This window comes from Artemia sp. Qi Xiang Cuo, chromosome 16 (assembly GCF_049724085.1).
Source record: "Artemia sp. Qi Xiang Cuo chromosome 16, ASM4972408v1, whole genome shotgun sequence".
NCBI lineage: Eukaryota > Metazoa > Arthropoda > Branchiopoda > Anostraca > Artemiidae > Artemia > Artemia sp. Qi Xiang Cuo.
In genome coordinates this window covers 45,327,186-45,345,585 of record NC_142809.1, presented here as the reverse complement: position 1 = coordinate 45,345,585, position 18,400 = coordinate 45,327,186, and the positions used below count along the sequence as shown (strand labels likewise).

The window sequence follows — 18,400 nt, the reverse complement described above, 5'->3', positions numbered from 1 at the left end:
GAAACCTCCTCCACGGAGATATTATCCAGAGTAACCCCCTCCTCTAGCCCCCCCCCTCCAGAAAAAATACTTCCTGATAATGGTTGTATACTTCCCAATAAACAAAAAATAAATCTGGCAAGTCTGGCACCCCCATCCTGGCAATTTCCCTTCCCCCATGAAAACGTCCTACGTGAACAGATCCTCCAACATAACCACCGACCCACCCTTCCCTTTAACTACCAGAAAAAAAACCTCCTGAAAACTTCTGTATACTTCCCAATAACCAATACAATATGTTAACATTGGGTAAAGCTCATAACTTTTAGCCCTCCCTCTGGGAACTTCGGGAGATTAAGTCATCCTAAAAGACATATTTATCATATTTTCGACCATGCTGAACAAACTGGCTATCTCGAAATTTTGATTGGGAGACTTTGGGAAAAAATGAGCGTGAGAGGGGGCCTAGTTGCCCTCCTTTTTTTGTTGGTCATTTAAAAAGAGCACTAGAACTTTTAATTTCCGTTCCAATGAGCCCTCCCACGATACTCTAGGACTACTGGGTCGATACGATCACCCCTGGGGAAAAAAACAAAAAAACAAACAAACAAACAAATAAACACGCATCCGTGATCTTTCTTCTGTCAAAAAATGCAAAATTCCATATTTTTGTATATAGGAGCGTGAAACCTCTGCAGTAGGGTTATCTGATACGCTGAATATGATGGTGTGATTTTCATTAAGGTTCTATAATTTTTAGGGGGTCTTTCCCCCTTTTTTTGAAAATCAGCCAAATTTTCTCAGGCGCGTAACTATTGATGGGTAGCACTAAACTTGATGAAAGTTATATATTTGAAATCAAAATTGAAATCTTATTCTTTTGATGTATCTATTGGTATCAAAAACCCGTTTTCTAGAGTTTCGGTTACCATTGAGCCGGGTCGCTCCTTACTTACAGTTCGTTACCACGAACTGTTTGATAAGTAGAACAACAGGGCAATGTTTTATACAAGACAGTGGAACGCAAGTTTAAATGAATATTTCGACCCTATATCCAAGGGTCGTCCTCAGCAGAACAAAAGAAGTAAAAACCAATATAAAAGAAACTCACATTAAAATTCGATCATTAAAACTGAAAAAAGTTTGTTAAAATTTTCAAAACAGTCCTAGCATCATTACTTCAAGGAAGTTCAACCAGGACTGGTACACCAAGCTAAGTGGAAAAATACAATTCATTCAGAAAAAAAAAAAAAAACCACTTAAAGACAAGTTCTTAAAGCTAATCTGGCCTTCTTGGCAGCCAGCATAAAAGGTCTATCTGTAACAAGTTGAGTGGAATTATTCACCGGTTTTTAAATATAATTAGTTAAATCATTTCTAATTAAATTCGTATATAAGGCATTAATCGAATATTTCCCTCAAATTTCTATTTAAAGAAATATTAATGTTTATTTTGATTTTGATTTCAATTGCCTCTCGAACCACCTGTTTTATGCTAATATGGCAAGTTTCTTCAAAAAGCATTTTATGGCTACGGTTATCATAGATATGACTGCTTAAAGCAGAATCAAAAGGAATATTTGTACTATTAGAATTTAAAGCTTTAGTTATGTCATCTTTGTGTTGTTGTAGGTGTTTTTCTAAATTTTTATGGGTTCTACCAACAATAAAGTCGCCACAGTCACATGGTATTTGATAAACCCCTCTTTGGTGAGTAACTGGGGTTATATCTTTGCCAGAGTTTAGGAGATTCATGATTTTAAAGTTATTGGTAGATGTTATACATAAAAATTATTTTGTGTGCAAACTTTTTTTAAACTTGTAGTGACTTTTGGAATATATGGAAGGTAAATTATATTTGAGGGCTTGGCGAGAACTTCACATGGTAAAAGACCCTTGATTTGAGTGTCTTGCCAATCTCGGGCTAATTGTTTCAAACAGTTCGTGGTAACGAACTGTCAGTAAGGAGCGTCCCGGCTCAATGGTAACCGAAACTTTAGAAAACGGTATTTTGATACAAATAGATACACCACAAGAATCAGATTTTAATGCTGATTTCAAATATATAAATTTCATCAAGTTTAATCGTACCAATCAAAAGTTACGTGCCTGAGAACATTTGGCTGATTTTAGAAAAAAGGGGGAAAGACCCCCTAAAAGTTATAGCACCTTAATAAAAATCACACCATCATATTCCGCGTATCAGAGAACCCTACTGTAGAGGTTTCAAGCTCCTATTTACAAAAATGTGGAATTTTGCATTTTTTGCCAGAAGAAAGATCACGGGTGTTCATTTTTTTTTTTTTTTTGTTTTTTTTTTCCAGGAGTGATCGTATCGACCCAGTGGTCCTAGAATGTCGTGGGAGGGCTCATTGGAATAGAAATTAAAAGTTTTAGTGCCCTTTTTAAGTGACCAAAAAAAAATGGAGGGCAACTAGGCCCCCTCCCACGCTCATTTTTTTTCCAAAGTCACCCGATCAAAATTTTGAGATAGTCATTTTGTTCAGCATGTTCGAAAATATTATAAGTATGTCTTTTAGGATGACTTAATCCCCCAAAGTTCCCGGAGGGAGGGCTGAAAGTTATGAACTTTACCCAATGTTAACATATAGTATTGGTTATTGGGAAGTATACAGACGTTTTCAGGGGAGATTTTTCCTGGTAGTGGGGGGGGGTGACTGGGTCTGGAGTTATGTGGGAGGATCATTCCATGAAGGAAGTTTTCATGGGGGAAGGGAAATTGCTATGAAGGGGACGCCGGACTTCCCAGCATTATTAAAAAAATATCAGAAATTAAATATAAAAAACAAGTTTTTCAGATACAACAGCAGCAGTCTCAACAAAGTAAACAATCCTAAAATATTACCTATTTTTGTGGGCTCCAACTCTAGTCTAAAACATGTTCTATCAGCCACAGGTACATGATCACGTTAATAACATCAATTTATTTTAATTAACAGCCTTTGTGATTCAGTGGTCATTTTTAAAGAGTTGGAACAAAATTCGAACTTTCGCTTAAAGAGCAATGTATTGACTAGGGGGTGAACCCCCTTATATACGTATTAAAAATATATGAATATAAAAGTTCGTTACGTAAGTTAATTTGTAAGTTACGTATATTTATTACTAATAAAAACGTTCATAAATAAAATTAAACAAGTTTCGAGAAAGCCATTTAACCAAATAAAAGTAAATTAATATGCAAATTTTGTTCTAATTATTCATGTACGGTGAGTCAAAATCAAAACCTGCATTTATTCAAAAACTTTCAAAAATTAAATAAAAAAAACAAGTTTTTTTTAACTGAAAGTAAGGAGCGACATTAAAGCTTAAAATGAACAGAAATTATTCCGTATATGAAAGAGGCTGTCCCCTCTTCAACGCCTCGCTCTTTACGCCAATGTTTGACTTTCCCACAACTCTATTTTTTTAAACAATGAAAAACTTTAGCGTAAAGAGCGAGGCGTTGAGGAGGGGAAATCCTCTTTCATATACGGAATAATTTCTGTTCGTTTTAAGTTTTAATGTCGCTCCTTACTTTCAGTTAAAAAAACTTGTTTTTTTTTATTTAATTTTTGTTAATAAAGACAATAGGATAACCGTTTCCAAAAACTATGTCTCTAATAAAATTTAGTTCATCTAAGATTTGAGATTCAGAGCAAATGTTTAGGGCACGATCGATAAGAGATGTAACAACAGCTCTTTTAACTTGTGGGGCATTTTTGAGTTTAAAATGTAGATATCTGTTATTTTGTGTGGGTTTTCTGCAAAATGTAAAATCAAGTTTATCAGTACTACGAATAATTAATACATCCGGAAACGGTAATTTATTTGCATATTTTATTTCCAAGGTAAATTGTAAATTTCGGTCATATGTATTAAGGTGTCCACTGTCTTGTATAAAAATTTCCCTGTTGCTCTACTTATTGTTTATGATGGAAAGGCAAGGTGGTCTTCATCGCTATTTACATCACCTCTTCACCTTCACTTATTCCTTGTCCTAGCGACTTAGTCTTCTTAACATTGATTTTCAAACCTATTCTTGCACCCTGATGTTAAACTTAAATGAATCAATTCCAGGAAGCTAAGAAGTTTCGGAGTTTTTGGGGTGAGAAAGCCCAACTGCGACGATTTCAAGACGGGACTATTTGTGAAGCTGTGGTTTTTCCAGCTACAAATCTCTACGAAAGAAGATTGATTACAAAACAGATTGTTACGTATATTTTGGAGAGACATTTGAATATTAAGAATCTTACATATGTAGCTGACCAGTTGGAAAATATCTTAAAGAAGCCGATGGTTGAAAATTATGGTAGTGGGGAGGAAGCTAATGCAGCCGTAATGAAAGCTATGGAATCACTTGGAAGACAGCTTCGTGATCTCAGTGACACCCCACTTACGGTGAGATTTTCATGCATTTCGTTTTTGATAAATAGGTCCTAAACTCAGTGGGTATGCATGATTTACGAACCCCCCCCCCCCCAAAAAAAAAAAGAAAACAAAAATATACTCCGTTAAGGTGTTGCTTCTGTTACGATTACTTCCAAATTTTATTCTTTTTAGTCTACATAAATATCGTATGTATGTTTTTTTTTAGCACTGAAGACGTAGCGGAGGTTTTTGTTGAAATATCTGCTTTGTTTTGTATTTATTCAGTGACTAATAATTATCGTCATTTGGTTTTGTCTCTTGATCTTCCTTTTCCTTTGTACTTCAATTTTTTTTTGTGTTCACTTTAAATTACAGCCTGGATTAGTCACTCATAAGGCTGTTTTATATATATATATATATATATATATATATATATATATATATATATATATATATATATATATATATATATATATATATATATATACTTGTTTTTGATGCGCTGGAAGGAAAAGTGACATGAGAATGTGCACTTGTAAATTTTTTATTTTTTTTTGTAATTTGTGATTGTTTTTTGTTATTTGTAATTTTTTGTAATTTGTTTATAGCTTTCGGTCTTTTTTCGCAGCCTTTTAAAAATAGCTGTCGAGGTTGTCTTATCTGTTCCAAGTACTAATATTTGGGTGGTGTTGCGCTGTAATTAAAAGGATAACTTCATTTCTAGTATAAACAGCCTTTTAAGCTTAATTCGTCAGCTCAACCAAACATGTGATGGAAATGAGTTAGATCTTATATTTACGGGATTAAGCTACTATTTTCTTACCGTTTCATTTGGAAACGGTAAATTCAGTAATATACTTTTTAAAAATTGCAATGATTGCCTTAACGACTAAGAGTTTCAATAGGGATAAGTCCTTTCGTTTCGTCAAAGAAAGGAACTGTGGTCTGGAAAAAATTCAATGCTTGCCTTTCCCCATTATCCCCATAAGTGACTTATCCCCATTATTTTTGACAACAGTACAAAAAAAAGCATCATTAAACAAAAGAAGGAACGATCTAAAACAATATACCCCCCCCCTCCTTCAAGAAAAAAAATAACATTATGCTAATGATAAAGTTATTACTGAGGTTAATTCATTTTAGGTTTGAATTGAAAAAGTGCAAATTCGAAGTTTCCGACTAATCAGCAATGCATCAGATTAACCGAATGAAAGAAATAAAAGGAATAAAAGATTGAATAAATAGAATAATAAATAAATAGAATAACAGATATATTAAAATAATAGAATAATAATAACTAAAATAAATAGAAGAAATGAAGTGAATAGAATGAAAGAAGAATAATAGAACAAATCCATAAATAGAATAAAAGTAGAGAAAGTGTAATTATAGAAAAAATGGCTTGCCACAAGTCTTAATAGTATTCTTGTTGAATTATCCTTTTGGATTTTGACCGCACAAACTTTTCAAACATGGAAAAGTTTGAGATGGAAAATCTTTTTGTAGAAAAAGAGCAAAGAGTAGCAAGGGAACTCGCACTGCCGACGCCATCTAGCGTTTGGCGACACTTTGCATTTTTTTAGTGTAATAATAGGAGCATTTAAATTAATTAGTGTAATTGGTGAAATTGGAGAAGTGTTAAGCGTTTATCTCAGTTCTTGAAAGAAAAATGATTACAACCGTCTGATGTTGCAAATAACTCTTGCAACGTTTGCAACATTTATACGTCTTAAAGAATTAGAAAAAATCGGGAATTCAAATTTTAAAGAAAAAGGACCTTCGGAAGCAGCTATAAAGTTTTAATAGTAGCGGATCCCAAGTCACAAAAAAAAACTCAAACAAGGCTTAAACGCAAAAATAAGTATAAAAAATAAGTATTAAGCGTTTATCTCAGTTCTTGAAAGAAAAATGATTACAACCGTCTGATGTTGCAAATAACTCTTGCAACGTTTGCAACATTTATACGTCTTAAAGAATTAGAAAAAATCGGGAATTCAAATTTTAAAGAAAAAGGACCTTCGGAAGCAGCTATAAAGTTTTAATAGTAGCGGATCCCAAGTCACAAAAAAAAACTCAAACAAGGCTTAAACGCAAAAATAAGGTAAAAAAAATGGAACCAAACAGCTTAAGAAAGTGTAACCTTTCTTTGAAGGTGCAGTTGTCCTTGGGAATAAAAAGTAAAAAAAGGGTAAAGAATACGGTATTGAACTTTACAGTCCCTACTGGCGGTGCTGATCTCCGTTTCTTGGCCCTTCAGCCAGGAGGGCGTTGGGGACCGACCATTCTGTGCTTTCGCACAACCTTCCTGTTTAACTTCCCCAGATTTCTCCAGGTACCCATTTAGAGCTGGGTCGACTCTGGCTGAGCTTACTGAGTCACGCCACTGACCCCCGCGCCACAAGATTGTCCAGAAAAAAAAAATAATGTTCTTGATACTTTACCACATATTGAAAAGATATCCCCTCCTCCTAGATTTCCCTCCTCCTAGTTTTAATTCTGCTGAGATAAGGTGACATATCAGTTCTACCGATATGTAACAGGTGTTTTTTTTTCTATGTTCATATGGATCTTACTTGGCATCATTTTTTTTCTGGATTACAGAAAAACAGGATATTGCTTTTCTCTGTGGAAGTGGAAGTATCCATTTATAAACAATAAAATAGCCAGTTAAAAGATAAGGCATCACAAACAAGGAACATAAGAGATTAAATCCCATGAGCCTCAAAGTAGAGACTATCTTAGACTATACTTTTGTCTCTAAGAAGCTTTTCTTTTTCATAATTGTATTCTATATAATAAGCTTTTATTGTGACCTAAGATGCCCTCTCTGAATATTAGCATTGATCCTCCGCCTTAGTATCTGCCTTATGTATGTTTGAAAAGTTTATTCTTATAGACTTTTAAAATGTTGGATCTGTTCCGTCATGTAAACTCAGTTACTTTAAAGTGTTTTGTCGCAGGATCTTGATTAAGAACTGAATTATCTGCTTTTTGTGAAGCTACGGGGAAATCATATATACTTTGTGAAGCAATCACTGTCTTTTAGTTGTCTTTTGATTGAGCAATGAGTTATCTGTTCTTCTTGAAACTGGGGTAAATCATTTGTTTGTTAATTTATTTAATTGTGAACTTTCAAAATTTCAAGTACGAACAGTTACCCCCCCCCCCCAGAATAGAAACGGACATTGAATGGGTATGAGGGTTTTTCTGCATTCCTGTGGGTCACATTTAATTCTGCCAAATTTGTAGATATTTTGCGCTAATTGAGAGCAGGCTAAGCTAAAAAGTGTCCAGGAAAGCTTCGTGGTGGAACCCTCTTCCGTCATGATAACGCCTCGACGCAATTTTACAAAAGAAGTGTTGAGAGAATTTCGGTGGTAATGCTTTCATATCCTTCTTGTAGCCCGTATCTTTACGGGCTATAAGTTTCCCGCGAGAGGAGGGAATTTTTCATGAAGGGTGAACAGATTTACTGGCTTTATTTGAAAAACGATCAGAAATTAAATAATTTTTTTTTAACTGGAAGTAAGGAGCAGCATTAAAACTCAAAACGAACAGAAATTATCTTGTATATGAAGGGGTTGCCCCCTCGTCAATACCTTGGTCTTTGCGCTAAATTTTGACTGTTTATTCCAATTTTTTTTTCAGAACGGCCCTTGAAACACAAGGGCCTTTATATTAGAATAGGAAGCTTTTTTTAAAATGCTAAAAAATTAAGTGTAAAGAGCAAGATATCAAGGAGAGGGGCAACCTCTTCATATAAGGAATAATTTTGTTTGTTTTGACTTTTAATGTTGCTCCTTACTTTCAGCTGAATAAAACTGATTTTTTTTATTTAATTTGTTCTCAGAACTTGGAGAACAGTTGAAAAGTGGTCCATTTCAATAGCACTGAGGATCAAAAGACGCAGCAAAAACATGTATTGACCTTGATTTAGGCTATGTTGAAAAATTAGTTGTAATAGAAAAACTAATAAAAAAAATTCCACGGATTTTCTGAATCAAAAGACGCAACAAAAACATGCATTGATCTTAATGGAGGTTATGTTGAAAAGTTGTTGTTGGAAAATAAGTTCTTGTAGAAAAATTAATAAGAATATTCCGCGGATTTTTTGAATCGAAAGAGGCAACAAAAACATGCATTGATCTTGATGGAGGTTATTTTGAAAAAATGCTGTTGAAAAATTAGTTGTAATAGAAAAACTAATAAAAAAATTCCGCGGATTTTCAGAATCAAAAGACGCAGCAAAAACATGCTTTGGTCTTGATGGAGATTATGTTGAAAAGTTGTTGTTGAAAAATTAGTCGTAATAGAAAAACTAATAAAAAAAATCAACGGATTTTCTGAATCAAAAGACGCAGTAAAAACATGCATTGATCTTGATGAAGGTTGTGTTGAAAAGTTGCTGCTGAAAAATTAGTCGTAATAGAAAAAATAATAAAATATTCCACGGATTTTCTGAATCAAAAGACGCATCAAAAACATGCATTGATCTTGATGGAGGTTATGTTGAAAAGTTGTTGTTGAAAAATTAATTGTAATACAAAAACTAATAAAAAAAATTCCACGGATCTTCTGAATCAAAAGATGCTGCAAAAACATGTATTGATCTTGATGGAGGTTATGTTGAAAAGTTGATAAATAAAAGTTCAAATAGGGATAAAATCCTTTTAATAGACAGTGATGATAGAAATTCACAAAAATACCAGATATTTCGGTCACATATACAGTGACCGTCATCAGTAGTAAAACTCTGATGACAGAGTTTTACTACTGATGACGGTCACTGTATATGTGACCGAAATATCTGGTATTTTTGTGAATTTCTATCATCACTGTCTATTAAAAGGATTTTATCCCTATTTGAACTTTTATTTATCGTCATGGAAAGGCAGTGTGGTCTCCGAAATTATCTACGTTGAAAAGTTGTTATTGAAAAATTAGTTGTAATAGAAAAACTAAAAAAAAATCCATGGATTTTCTGAATCAAAAGACGTAGCAAAAACATGCATTGATTTTGATGGAGGTTATGTGAAAAGTTGTGGTTGAGATTTAGTTGCAATAGAAAAACTAATAAAAAAAATTCCACGGATCTTCTGAATCAAAAGACGCTGCAAAAACATGCATTGATCTTGATGGAGGTTATGTTGAAAAGTTGTTGTTGAAAAATTAGTTGTAATAGAAAAAAACTAACTAAAAAATTCCACGGATTTTCTGAATCAAAAGACACGGCAAAAACATGCAGTGATCTTGATGGAGGTGATGTTGAAAAGTTGTTGTTGAAAAATTAGTTGTAATAGAAAAACTAATAAAAAAATTCCAAGGATTTTCTGAATCAAAAGATGCATTGATCTTCATGGAGTTTATGTTGAAAATTTGTTGTTGAAAAATTAGTTGTGGCTGGAAAAAATAATAAAAACAGTCCATGGATTATCTGAATCAAAAGACGCAGCAAAAACATACATTGATGTTAGTAGAAGGGGGGTACCAGCGCGACGCGAACCACGTGGTTTATGGTTTTGTCAGTGAGAATTTGAAAAACAGGAATTTTGTCACATTTATGTCTGTTTTCATGGATGGTTATGTGTGTTGGTCGATTTATTTGATGTTTTTCATGGATGGTTATGGATGATTTATGGTTTTTGTCAGTGAGAATTTGAAAAACAGGAACTTTCTCACATTTATGTCTGTTTTTATGGTTTTTGTCAGTGAGAATTTGAAAAAACAGAAATTTTCTCACATTTATGGATGGTTGGATGGATGGATGGATGGATGAATGTAGGGATGGATGAATGAATGGATGAAGTGATGAATGAATGGATAGATGAATAGATGAATGGATGGATGATCTTTAGGCGAACCTAACCTGATAACTTGATTTAAATAATCTTCGGTTAATTTAATGCTTCCCTTCGTTGTTAATAATAATATGGAGTTTTTAATTTATCTTTTGGCGTACAGTACCTGTGAAATTATTTTACATTCTGGGTTGGTACCTAATTGATTCACGAAGGAGGAATTACGCAACATTACGGCTTCTTTGATCGTATGTCTGTGAGGTAAACGTTCTTTAGGTCAGAGATAAAAATTATTATTCTATTTTGAAATAGGGCTTCATTGATCGTTAGTGTCAGGAATTATAAATGACATCACTTGTTATCTTGGAATTATGTGGGAGTCTAAAGAGATAGAAATTCTATTTTTAAATACGGCTTCACTGAGCTTTAAGTCGGAGAGATAAATTGATGTTCTAACGAAACCTTAATAGTTTAGCTAGGAAAATTTATGAGATTAAGAGATTAACGTAGGAAAGGGTTTCCTAGAAATTTGAAATGTGAAAGCACAGAGATGCTAAAAAACAAAAGGAACACACAGAAATTACTTTTAGGGGATTATTTGGGCGAAACCGTTTTAGGGAATTATTTCGGCGAAACAGTTAGAGACATTTTAAAAGATGATTTTAGAAGAGGATTTGAGGGTGAAACTCTGTGGTCGTCATAATACACAAGTTCCATTTGCACAGTGTTGTGAGGTCCCCTACCACAACCCCAAAGAGTCCTCATACCCCACCCCAACCCCGAAGGGTCCTCATACCCCACCCCAACCCCGAGGGAAGCCCCCCGGTCCTCAACGGTCCACCGGGCTCCCAAAGGGCCACCCGGACCTCAAGGGTCCCCCAGACCTCCAAAGGACCCCCCAGGCCCCAAAGGCCCCCTCCCCCTGGCCCCCCTCCCTCCCTCTCCTCCCTCCTCCTCACCTTATCCTCCCCCACCCCTCCTCCCCCTCCCCTCCCCTTCCCTCCCCCATTTTTTAATATTTTTTGAAACCTATAGTTTGGGATGAGTAGTTTGCTATTTTTGACTTTTCTGAGCTAGGTTCCTTAGCCTTTCATAGGTGTGTGTTGTCAGAAACTTATGATTTGGGATATGTAAATTACTATTTTTGACTTTTCTGAGCTAGATATCTTAGCCTTTCATAGGTGTTTGATGTCAGAAAATTATGATTTGGGATTTGTAAATTACTATTTCGGGCTTTTCTGAGCTTGATTTCTTAGTCACTCATAGGTGTTTGTTGTCTGAAACCTATAGTTTGGGATGAGCAGTTTGCTATTTTTGACTTTTATGAGCTAGGTTTCTTAGCCTTACATAGGTGTGTGTTGTCAGAAACTTATGATTTGGGATATGTAAATTACTATTTTTCACTTTTCTGAGCTAGATTTCTTAGCCTTTCATAGATGTTTGTTGTCTGAAACCTATAGTTTGGGATGTGTAGTTTGCTTTTGGACTTTTCAGAGCTGGATTTCTTAGCATTTCGTGGGTGTGTGTTGACTGAAACTTATGATTTAGGATATGTAAATTACTATTTTGGGCTTTTCTAAGCTAGATTTCTTAGTCTTTCGTTGGTGTGTGTTGTCTGAAACCTATGATTTGGGATTTATAGTTTTGCTTTTTGGACTTTTCAGAGCTAGGATTCTTAGTCCCTCTTAGGTGTTTGTTGTCTGAAACCTATAGTTTGGGATGAGTAGTTTGCTATTTCAGGCTTTTCTTAGCTAAGGTTTCTTAGTATTTCATAGGTGTGCGTTGTCTGAAACTTATGACTTGAGGCGCCTAATTTGCTATTTCAGGCCTTTCTGAGCTAAGGTTTCATAGTATTTTTTAGGTGAATGTTGTCTGAAACTTATGATTTGGGATATGTAAATTACTATCTCGGGCTTTTCTGAGTTAGATTTCTTAGTCTTTTGTTGGTGTGTGTTGACTGAAACCTATGATTTAGGATATAAGGTTCTTAGTCTTTGGTTGGTGTGTGTTGTCTGAAACCTATGATTTGGGATTTATAGTTTGCTTTTTGTACTTTTCAGAGCTAGGATTCAAAGTCCATCATAGGTGTTTGTTGACTGAAACCTATAGTTTGGGATGAGTAGTTTGCTATTTCAGGATTTCTGAGCTAAGGTTTCCTAGTATTTTGTAGGTGTGTGTTGTCTGAAACTTATGATTTGAGGTGTGTAATTTGCTATTTCAGGCCTTTCTGAGCTAAGGTTTCATAGTATTTCGTAGGTGAATGTTGTCTGAAACTTATAATTTGGGATATGCAAATTACTATTTCGGGCTTTTCTAAGCTAGATTTCATAGTCCTTTGTTAATGTGTGTTGTCTGAAACCAATTATTTTGGATGGGTGGATTGCTATTTTTAACTTGTCTGAGCTGGATTTCTTAGCCTTTCATAGGTGTGTGCTGTCAGAAAAATATAATTTGGGATGGTTAATTTGCTATTTTTGACTTTTCTGAGCTAGGTTTTTTAGCCTTTCATAGGTGTGTGCTGTCAGAAAATTATAATTTGGGATTTTTAGTTTGCTTTTTAGACTTTTCAGAGGAAGGATTCTTAGTCCCTCATAGGAGTTTGTTGTCTGAAACCTATAGTTTGGGATGAATAGTTTGCTATTTCAAGCTTTTCTGAGCTAAGGTTTCTTAGTATTTCATAGGTGTGTGTTGTTCAAGTTCAATTTCAAGTTCTCTTCGGAATTTTACCAAAGAACATAATTCAATTCTAATATCTCCAGAGAAAAAAAAAATCTTACACGTCATTTCTTAATTTCACAAAGACATAAAAAAATTTATAGTTCAATTCTAAATTTTTCGATGGAACATAGAAAAAGAAAGAACATACCTGGGATTATTTTCTCATAAGATAAAAAGTTCAAGTTCAATTTTAATTTCTCTCATCGAAGTGACGAAAAGTTCAATTTCTCTTCTAAATTTTACCAAAGAGCACAATTCAATTCTAATTTCTCCAGAGACCATCTAAATCTTCCACTTAAGTTCTATATTTCACAAATACATAAAGAAATTTAAAGTTCAATTCTAAATTTTTCGGTGGAAACAATAAAAAGTAATACCATACTTTTGAATATTGTCCCGGAAGATAAAAATTTCTAGTTCAATTTAAAATTTTCTCAACGAAGTGAAGAAAAATTCAAGTTCTCTTCTGAATTTTACCAGAGAACACAATTCGATTCTAATTTTCACCAGAGAAAATAAAAATCTTCCACTTCAGTTCTATATTTCACAAAGACATAAAGAAATTTAAAGTTCAATTCTAAATTTTTCGGTGGAAGATAGAAAAAGTAATACCATACCTGTGAATATTTTCTCGAGTTGATGAAAAATTTAAAATACTGTTCCAAATTTTTCACAGAAGATAAAAAAGTTCAAGTTTTCTTCGGAATTTTACCAAAGAACACAATTCAATTCTAATTTCTCCAGAGAAAATAAAAATCTTCCACTTAAGCTCTTTATTTCACAAAGACATAAAGAAATTTAAAGTTCAATTCTAAATTTTTCGGTGGAGAGACAGGCAAAAAGTTAGGTGTATGATTAGGTTAGGTTAGATTAAGTTAGGTTAGGTTAGGTTAGGCTAGGTCAGCCTACTTACGAGCGCGTACGTAGGCTAACCTAGCCTAACCTAACCTAACCTAACTTAATCTAACCTAACCTAATCATACACCTAACTTTTTGCCTGTCTCTCACCTAACCTAAGCTAACCTAAGTAAAGCGTACGTAGGCTAACCTAACCTAACTTAACCTAACTTAATCTAGCCTAACCTAACCATACTCGCCAGAAAAGGTTAGGTTAACTTATCATGAGCGCTCATGATAAGTTAACCTAACCTAACTTAAACATGTATAAATGTTTCTATTTGTTTATTAATATTTATTTATACCTAACCTAACCTATTGTTTTGGAGGTTAGATGAACGAGTTTGAACGATTGTCTTTAATAATAGAATGAGTCAATCATATTCTAATTTAAAAATTTGAGGGGTAAATCCATAAGACAAAGGAGCTAAAATTTAATTTAAAATTATAAGACAACTTAAAATTTTTTATCTCTTTGAGAAAAAAACAGAACTTATGTGTGACCTTTTTTATTTTCTTGGCAAAATTAGAAGAGAACATTGAATGTTTTATGTCTTTGAGACATTCAGAACTGAAGTGGTAGCTTTTTTCATTTTCATTGGTAAAATTCAGAATTGAGCTAATTTTCTTATCTTGTTTAAGAAAATTCAGAAGAGAACTTGAATATTTTGCACTTCTTCGAAATAGCTCAGAATTAAAGTGATGCACCTTATCTACATGTCGAAGATCCATAATTAATGTATAACTTTTTCTATCTTCTATGAAAAATTTGGAACTGAACTTTAAATTTTTCATCTCTGCAAAAAATCGGAACTGAATTTAAGAAAATTAGAATTAAAGTGAAACTTTTTATCTTCACTGGAAAATAATCACAATAATAGTATAACTTTTCCTATCTTCTACAGAAAAATTTAGAACTGAACTTTAAATGCTTTATGTCTTTGAGAAATTATGAACTGAAATGGAAAGTTTTTTCATTTTCAGTCGTAAAATTCAGAACTGAGCTAACTTTTTTCTCTTCTTTAAGAAAATTCAGAAGAGAACTTGAACATTTTGTACTTCTTTGAGAGAGCTCAGAATTAAATTGGAGTTCCTTATCTTCATGTTAAATATTCACAATCAAAGTATAACTTTTTCTATCGTCTATGAAAAATTTGGAACAGAACTTTAAATTTTTCATCTCTTTGAGAAAAATCAGAGCTGAATTTAAGAAAAATTATAAATAAAGTGAAACTTTTGATCTTCATGGAAAATAATCACAATCATAGTATTATTTTTTCTATCTTTCATCTAAAAATTTGAATAGAACTTTAAATTTCTTTATTTCATTGTGGAACTTAAAACTGAAGTGGAAGATTTTTATTTTCTCTGGAGAAATTAGAATTGAAGCGTGTTCTTTGGTAAAGTTCAGAAGAGAACATGAACTTTTCTTCACTTCGTTGAGAAAATTTTAAATTGAACTAGAACTTTTTATCTTCCGTGAAAATATTCACCTGTATGGTATTAATTTTTCTATCTTCCACCGAAAAATTAGAATTGAACTTTAAATTTCTTTATGTCTTTGTGAAATAAAGAACTGAAGTGGAAGATTTTTATTTTCTCTGGTGAAATTAGAATTGAATTGTGTTCTTTAGTAAAATTCAGAAGAGAACTTGAACTTTTCTTCACTTCGTTGAGAAAATTGTATATTGAACTAGAACTTTTTATCTTCCGGGAAAATATTCACAAGTATGGTATTACTTTTTCTATCTTCCACCGAAAAATTTAGAACTGAACTTTAAATTTCTTTATGTCTTTGAGAAATATAGAACTTAAGTGGAGGATTTTTATTTTCTCTGGAGAAATTAGAATTGAATTGTGTTCTTTGGTAAAATTCAGAAGAGAACTTGAACTTTTCTATCTTCTATGAAAAATTTGGAACATTATTTTAAATTTTTCATCTCTTCGAGAAAATATTCACAGGTATGGTATTACTTTTTCTATTTTCCACCGAAAAATTTAGAATTGAACTTTAAATTTCTTTATGTCTTTGTGAAATATAGAACTGAAGTGGAAGATTTTTATTTTCTCTGGTGAAATTAGAATTGAATAGTGTTCTCTGCTAAAATTCAGAAGAGAACTTGAATTTTTCTTCACTTCGTTGAGAAAATTTTAAATTGAACTAGAACTTTTTATCTTCCGGGAAAATATTCACAAGTATGCTATTACTTTTTCTTGTTTCCACCGAAAAATTTAGAATTGAACTTTAAATTTCTTTATGTCTTTGTGAAATAAAGAACTTAAGTGAAAGATTTTGATTTTCTCTGGTGAAATTAGAATTGAATTGTGTTCTTTGGTAAAATTCAGAAGAGAACTTGAATTCTTCTTCACTTCGTTGAGAAAATTTTGAATTGAACTAGAACTTTTTATGTTCTAGGAAAATATTCACAAGTATGGTATTACTTTTCCTATATTCCACTGAAAAATTTATAATTGAACTATAAATTTCTTTATGTCTTTGTGAAATAAAGAACTTAAGTGGAAGATTTTTATTTTCTCTTGTGAAATTAGAATTGAATTGTGTTTTTTGGTAAAATTCAGAAGAGAACTTGAATTCTTATTCACTTCGTTGAGAAAATTTTAAATTGAACTAGAACTTTTTATCTTCCGGGAAAATATTCACAAGTATGGTATTACTTTTTCTATCTTCCACTGAAAAATTTAGAATTGAACTTTAAATTTCTTTATGCCTTTGTGAAATAAAGAACTTAAGTGGAATATTTTTATTTTCTCTGGATAAATTAGAATTGAATTGTGTTCTTTGGTAAAATTCAGTAGGGAACTTGAACTTTTCTTCACTTCGTTGAGAAAATTTAAAATGGAACTAGAACTTTTTATCTTCCGTGAAAATATTCACAAGTATGGTATTACTTTTTCTATCTTCCACCGAAAAATTTAGAATTGAACTCTAAATTTCTTTATGTTTTTGTGAAATAAAGAACTGAAGTGGAAGACTTTTGTTTTCTCTGGAGAAATTAGAATTGAATTGTTTTCTTCGGTAAAATTCAGAAGAGAACTTTAAATTTTTTATCTTCTGTGAAAAAGTTGGAACAGTATTTAAAATTTTTCATCTCTTCGAGACAGATCTGAACTAAAGTGGAAAATTTTTTATATTATTTGGAAAAATAGAAATGATCAATGACTAATTTCTCTTTCATTGAGAAAATTCAGAAGAGAACTTGAAGTTTCCTTGACTTCGTTGAGAAAATTTTAAATTGAACTTTAAAGTTTTTCATCTCTTTGAGAAATGTCTGAACTGAATTTAAGAAAATTTAGAATTAAAGTGAAACTTTCTATCTTCATAGAAAATAATCACAATCATAGTATAACTTTTCCTATCTTCTATGGCAAAATTAGAACTGAACTTTAAATTTTTTATGTCTTGGTGAACTTAAAACTGACGTGGAAGCTTCACCTACGAAATACTAAGAAACCTGAGCTCAGAAAAGCATGAAATATCCAACTACTCATCCCAAACTAGAAGTTTCAGACAACAAATGGATATGAGGGACTAAGAATTCTAGCTCTGAAAAGTCCGAAATGCAAACTACGCCTCCCGAATCATAATTTTCTGAAAGCACACACCTCTGAAATGCTAAGAAATCTCGCTCAGAAAAGTCAAAAATAGCAAACCACTCATTCCCAAATCATAGGTTTCAGTCAACCCACACCTACGAAAGGCTAAGAAATCCAGCTCAGAAAAGTCAAAAAATAGCAACCCACACATCCCAAATCATAGGTTTCAGACACCACATAGCTACGAAAGACTACGAAATCTGGTTATGAAAAGTCGGAAATAGCAAATTGCATACCTCAAATCATAAGTTTCAGACAACAAACACCTATGAAATACTAAGAAACCTTAGCTCAGAAAAGCTTGAAATAGCAAACTATTCATCCCAAACTATAGGTTTCAGACAACAAACTCCTATGAGGGACTAAGAATCCTAGCTCTGAAAAGTCTAAAAAGCAAATTACAAATCCCAAATCATAATTTTCTGACAGCACACACCTATGAAAGGCTAAGAAACCTAGCTCAGAAAAGTCAAAAATAGCAAATTAACCACCCCAAATCATAGGTTTCAGACAACACATACCTATGAAAGGCCAAGAAATCCAGCTCAGAAAAGTCAAAAATAGCAACCCACCCATCCCAAATCATTGGTTTCAGACAACACACATCAACAAAAGACTAAGAAATCTAGCTTAGAAAAGCCCGAAATAGTAATTTACATATCCCAAATCATAAGTTTCAGACAACATTCACCTACGAAATACTATGAAACCTTAGCTCAGAAAAGCCTGAAATAGCAAATTACACACCTCAAATCATAAGTTTCAGACAACACACACCTACGAAATACTAGGAAACCTTAGCTCATAAAAGCCTGAAATAGCAAACTACTCATCACAAACTATAGTTTTTAGTCAACAAACATCTATGATTGACTATTAATCCTAGCTCTTAAAAGTCCAAAAAGCAAACTACAAATACCAAATCATAGGTTTCAGACAACACACACCAACCAAAGACTAAGAACCTTATATCCCAAATCATAGGTTTCAGTCAACACACACCAACAAAAGACTAAGAAATC

General features: G+C 33.0%; 1 protein-coding gene across 1 annotated transcript in view; it reads left to right on the top strand.

The window, feature by feature from the left end:
• Mat89Ba (nucleolar protein 6 Mat89Ba) overlaps positions 1–18,400 on the top strand; it is a 466,793-nt gene that overhangs the window by 185,488 nt on the left and 262,905 nt on the right. Inside the window, exon 12 of the mRNA XM_089102007.1 lies at positions 4,060–4,380. Within this exon, the coding sequence (XP_088958133.1) occupies positions 4,060–4,380 (321 nt within the window). The remainder of the gene's footprint in view (positions 1–4,059; positions 4,381–18,400) is intronic.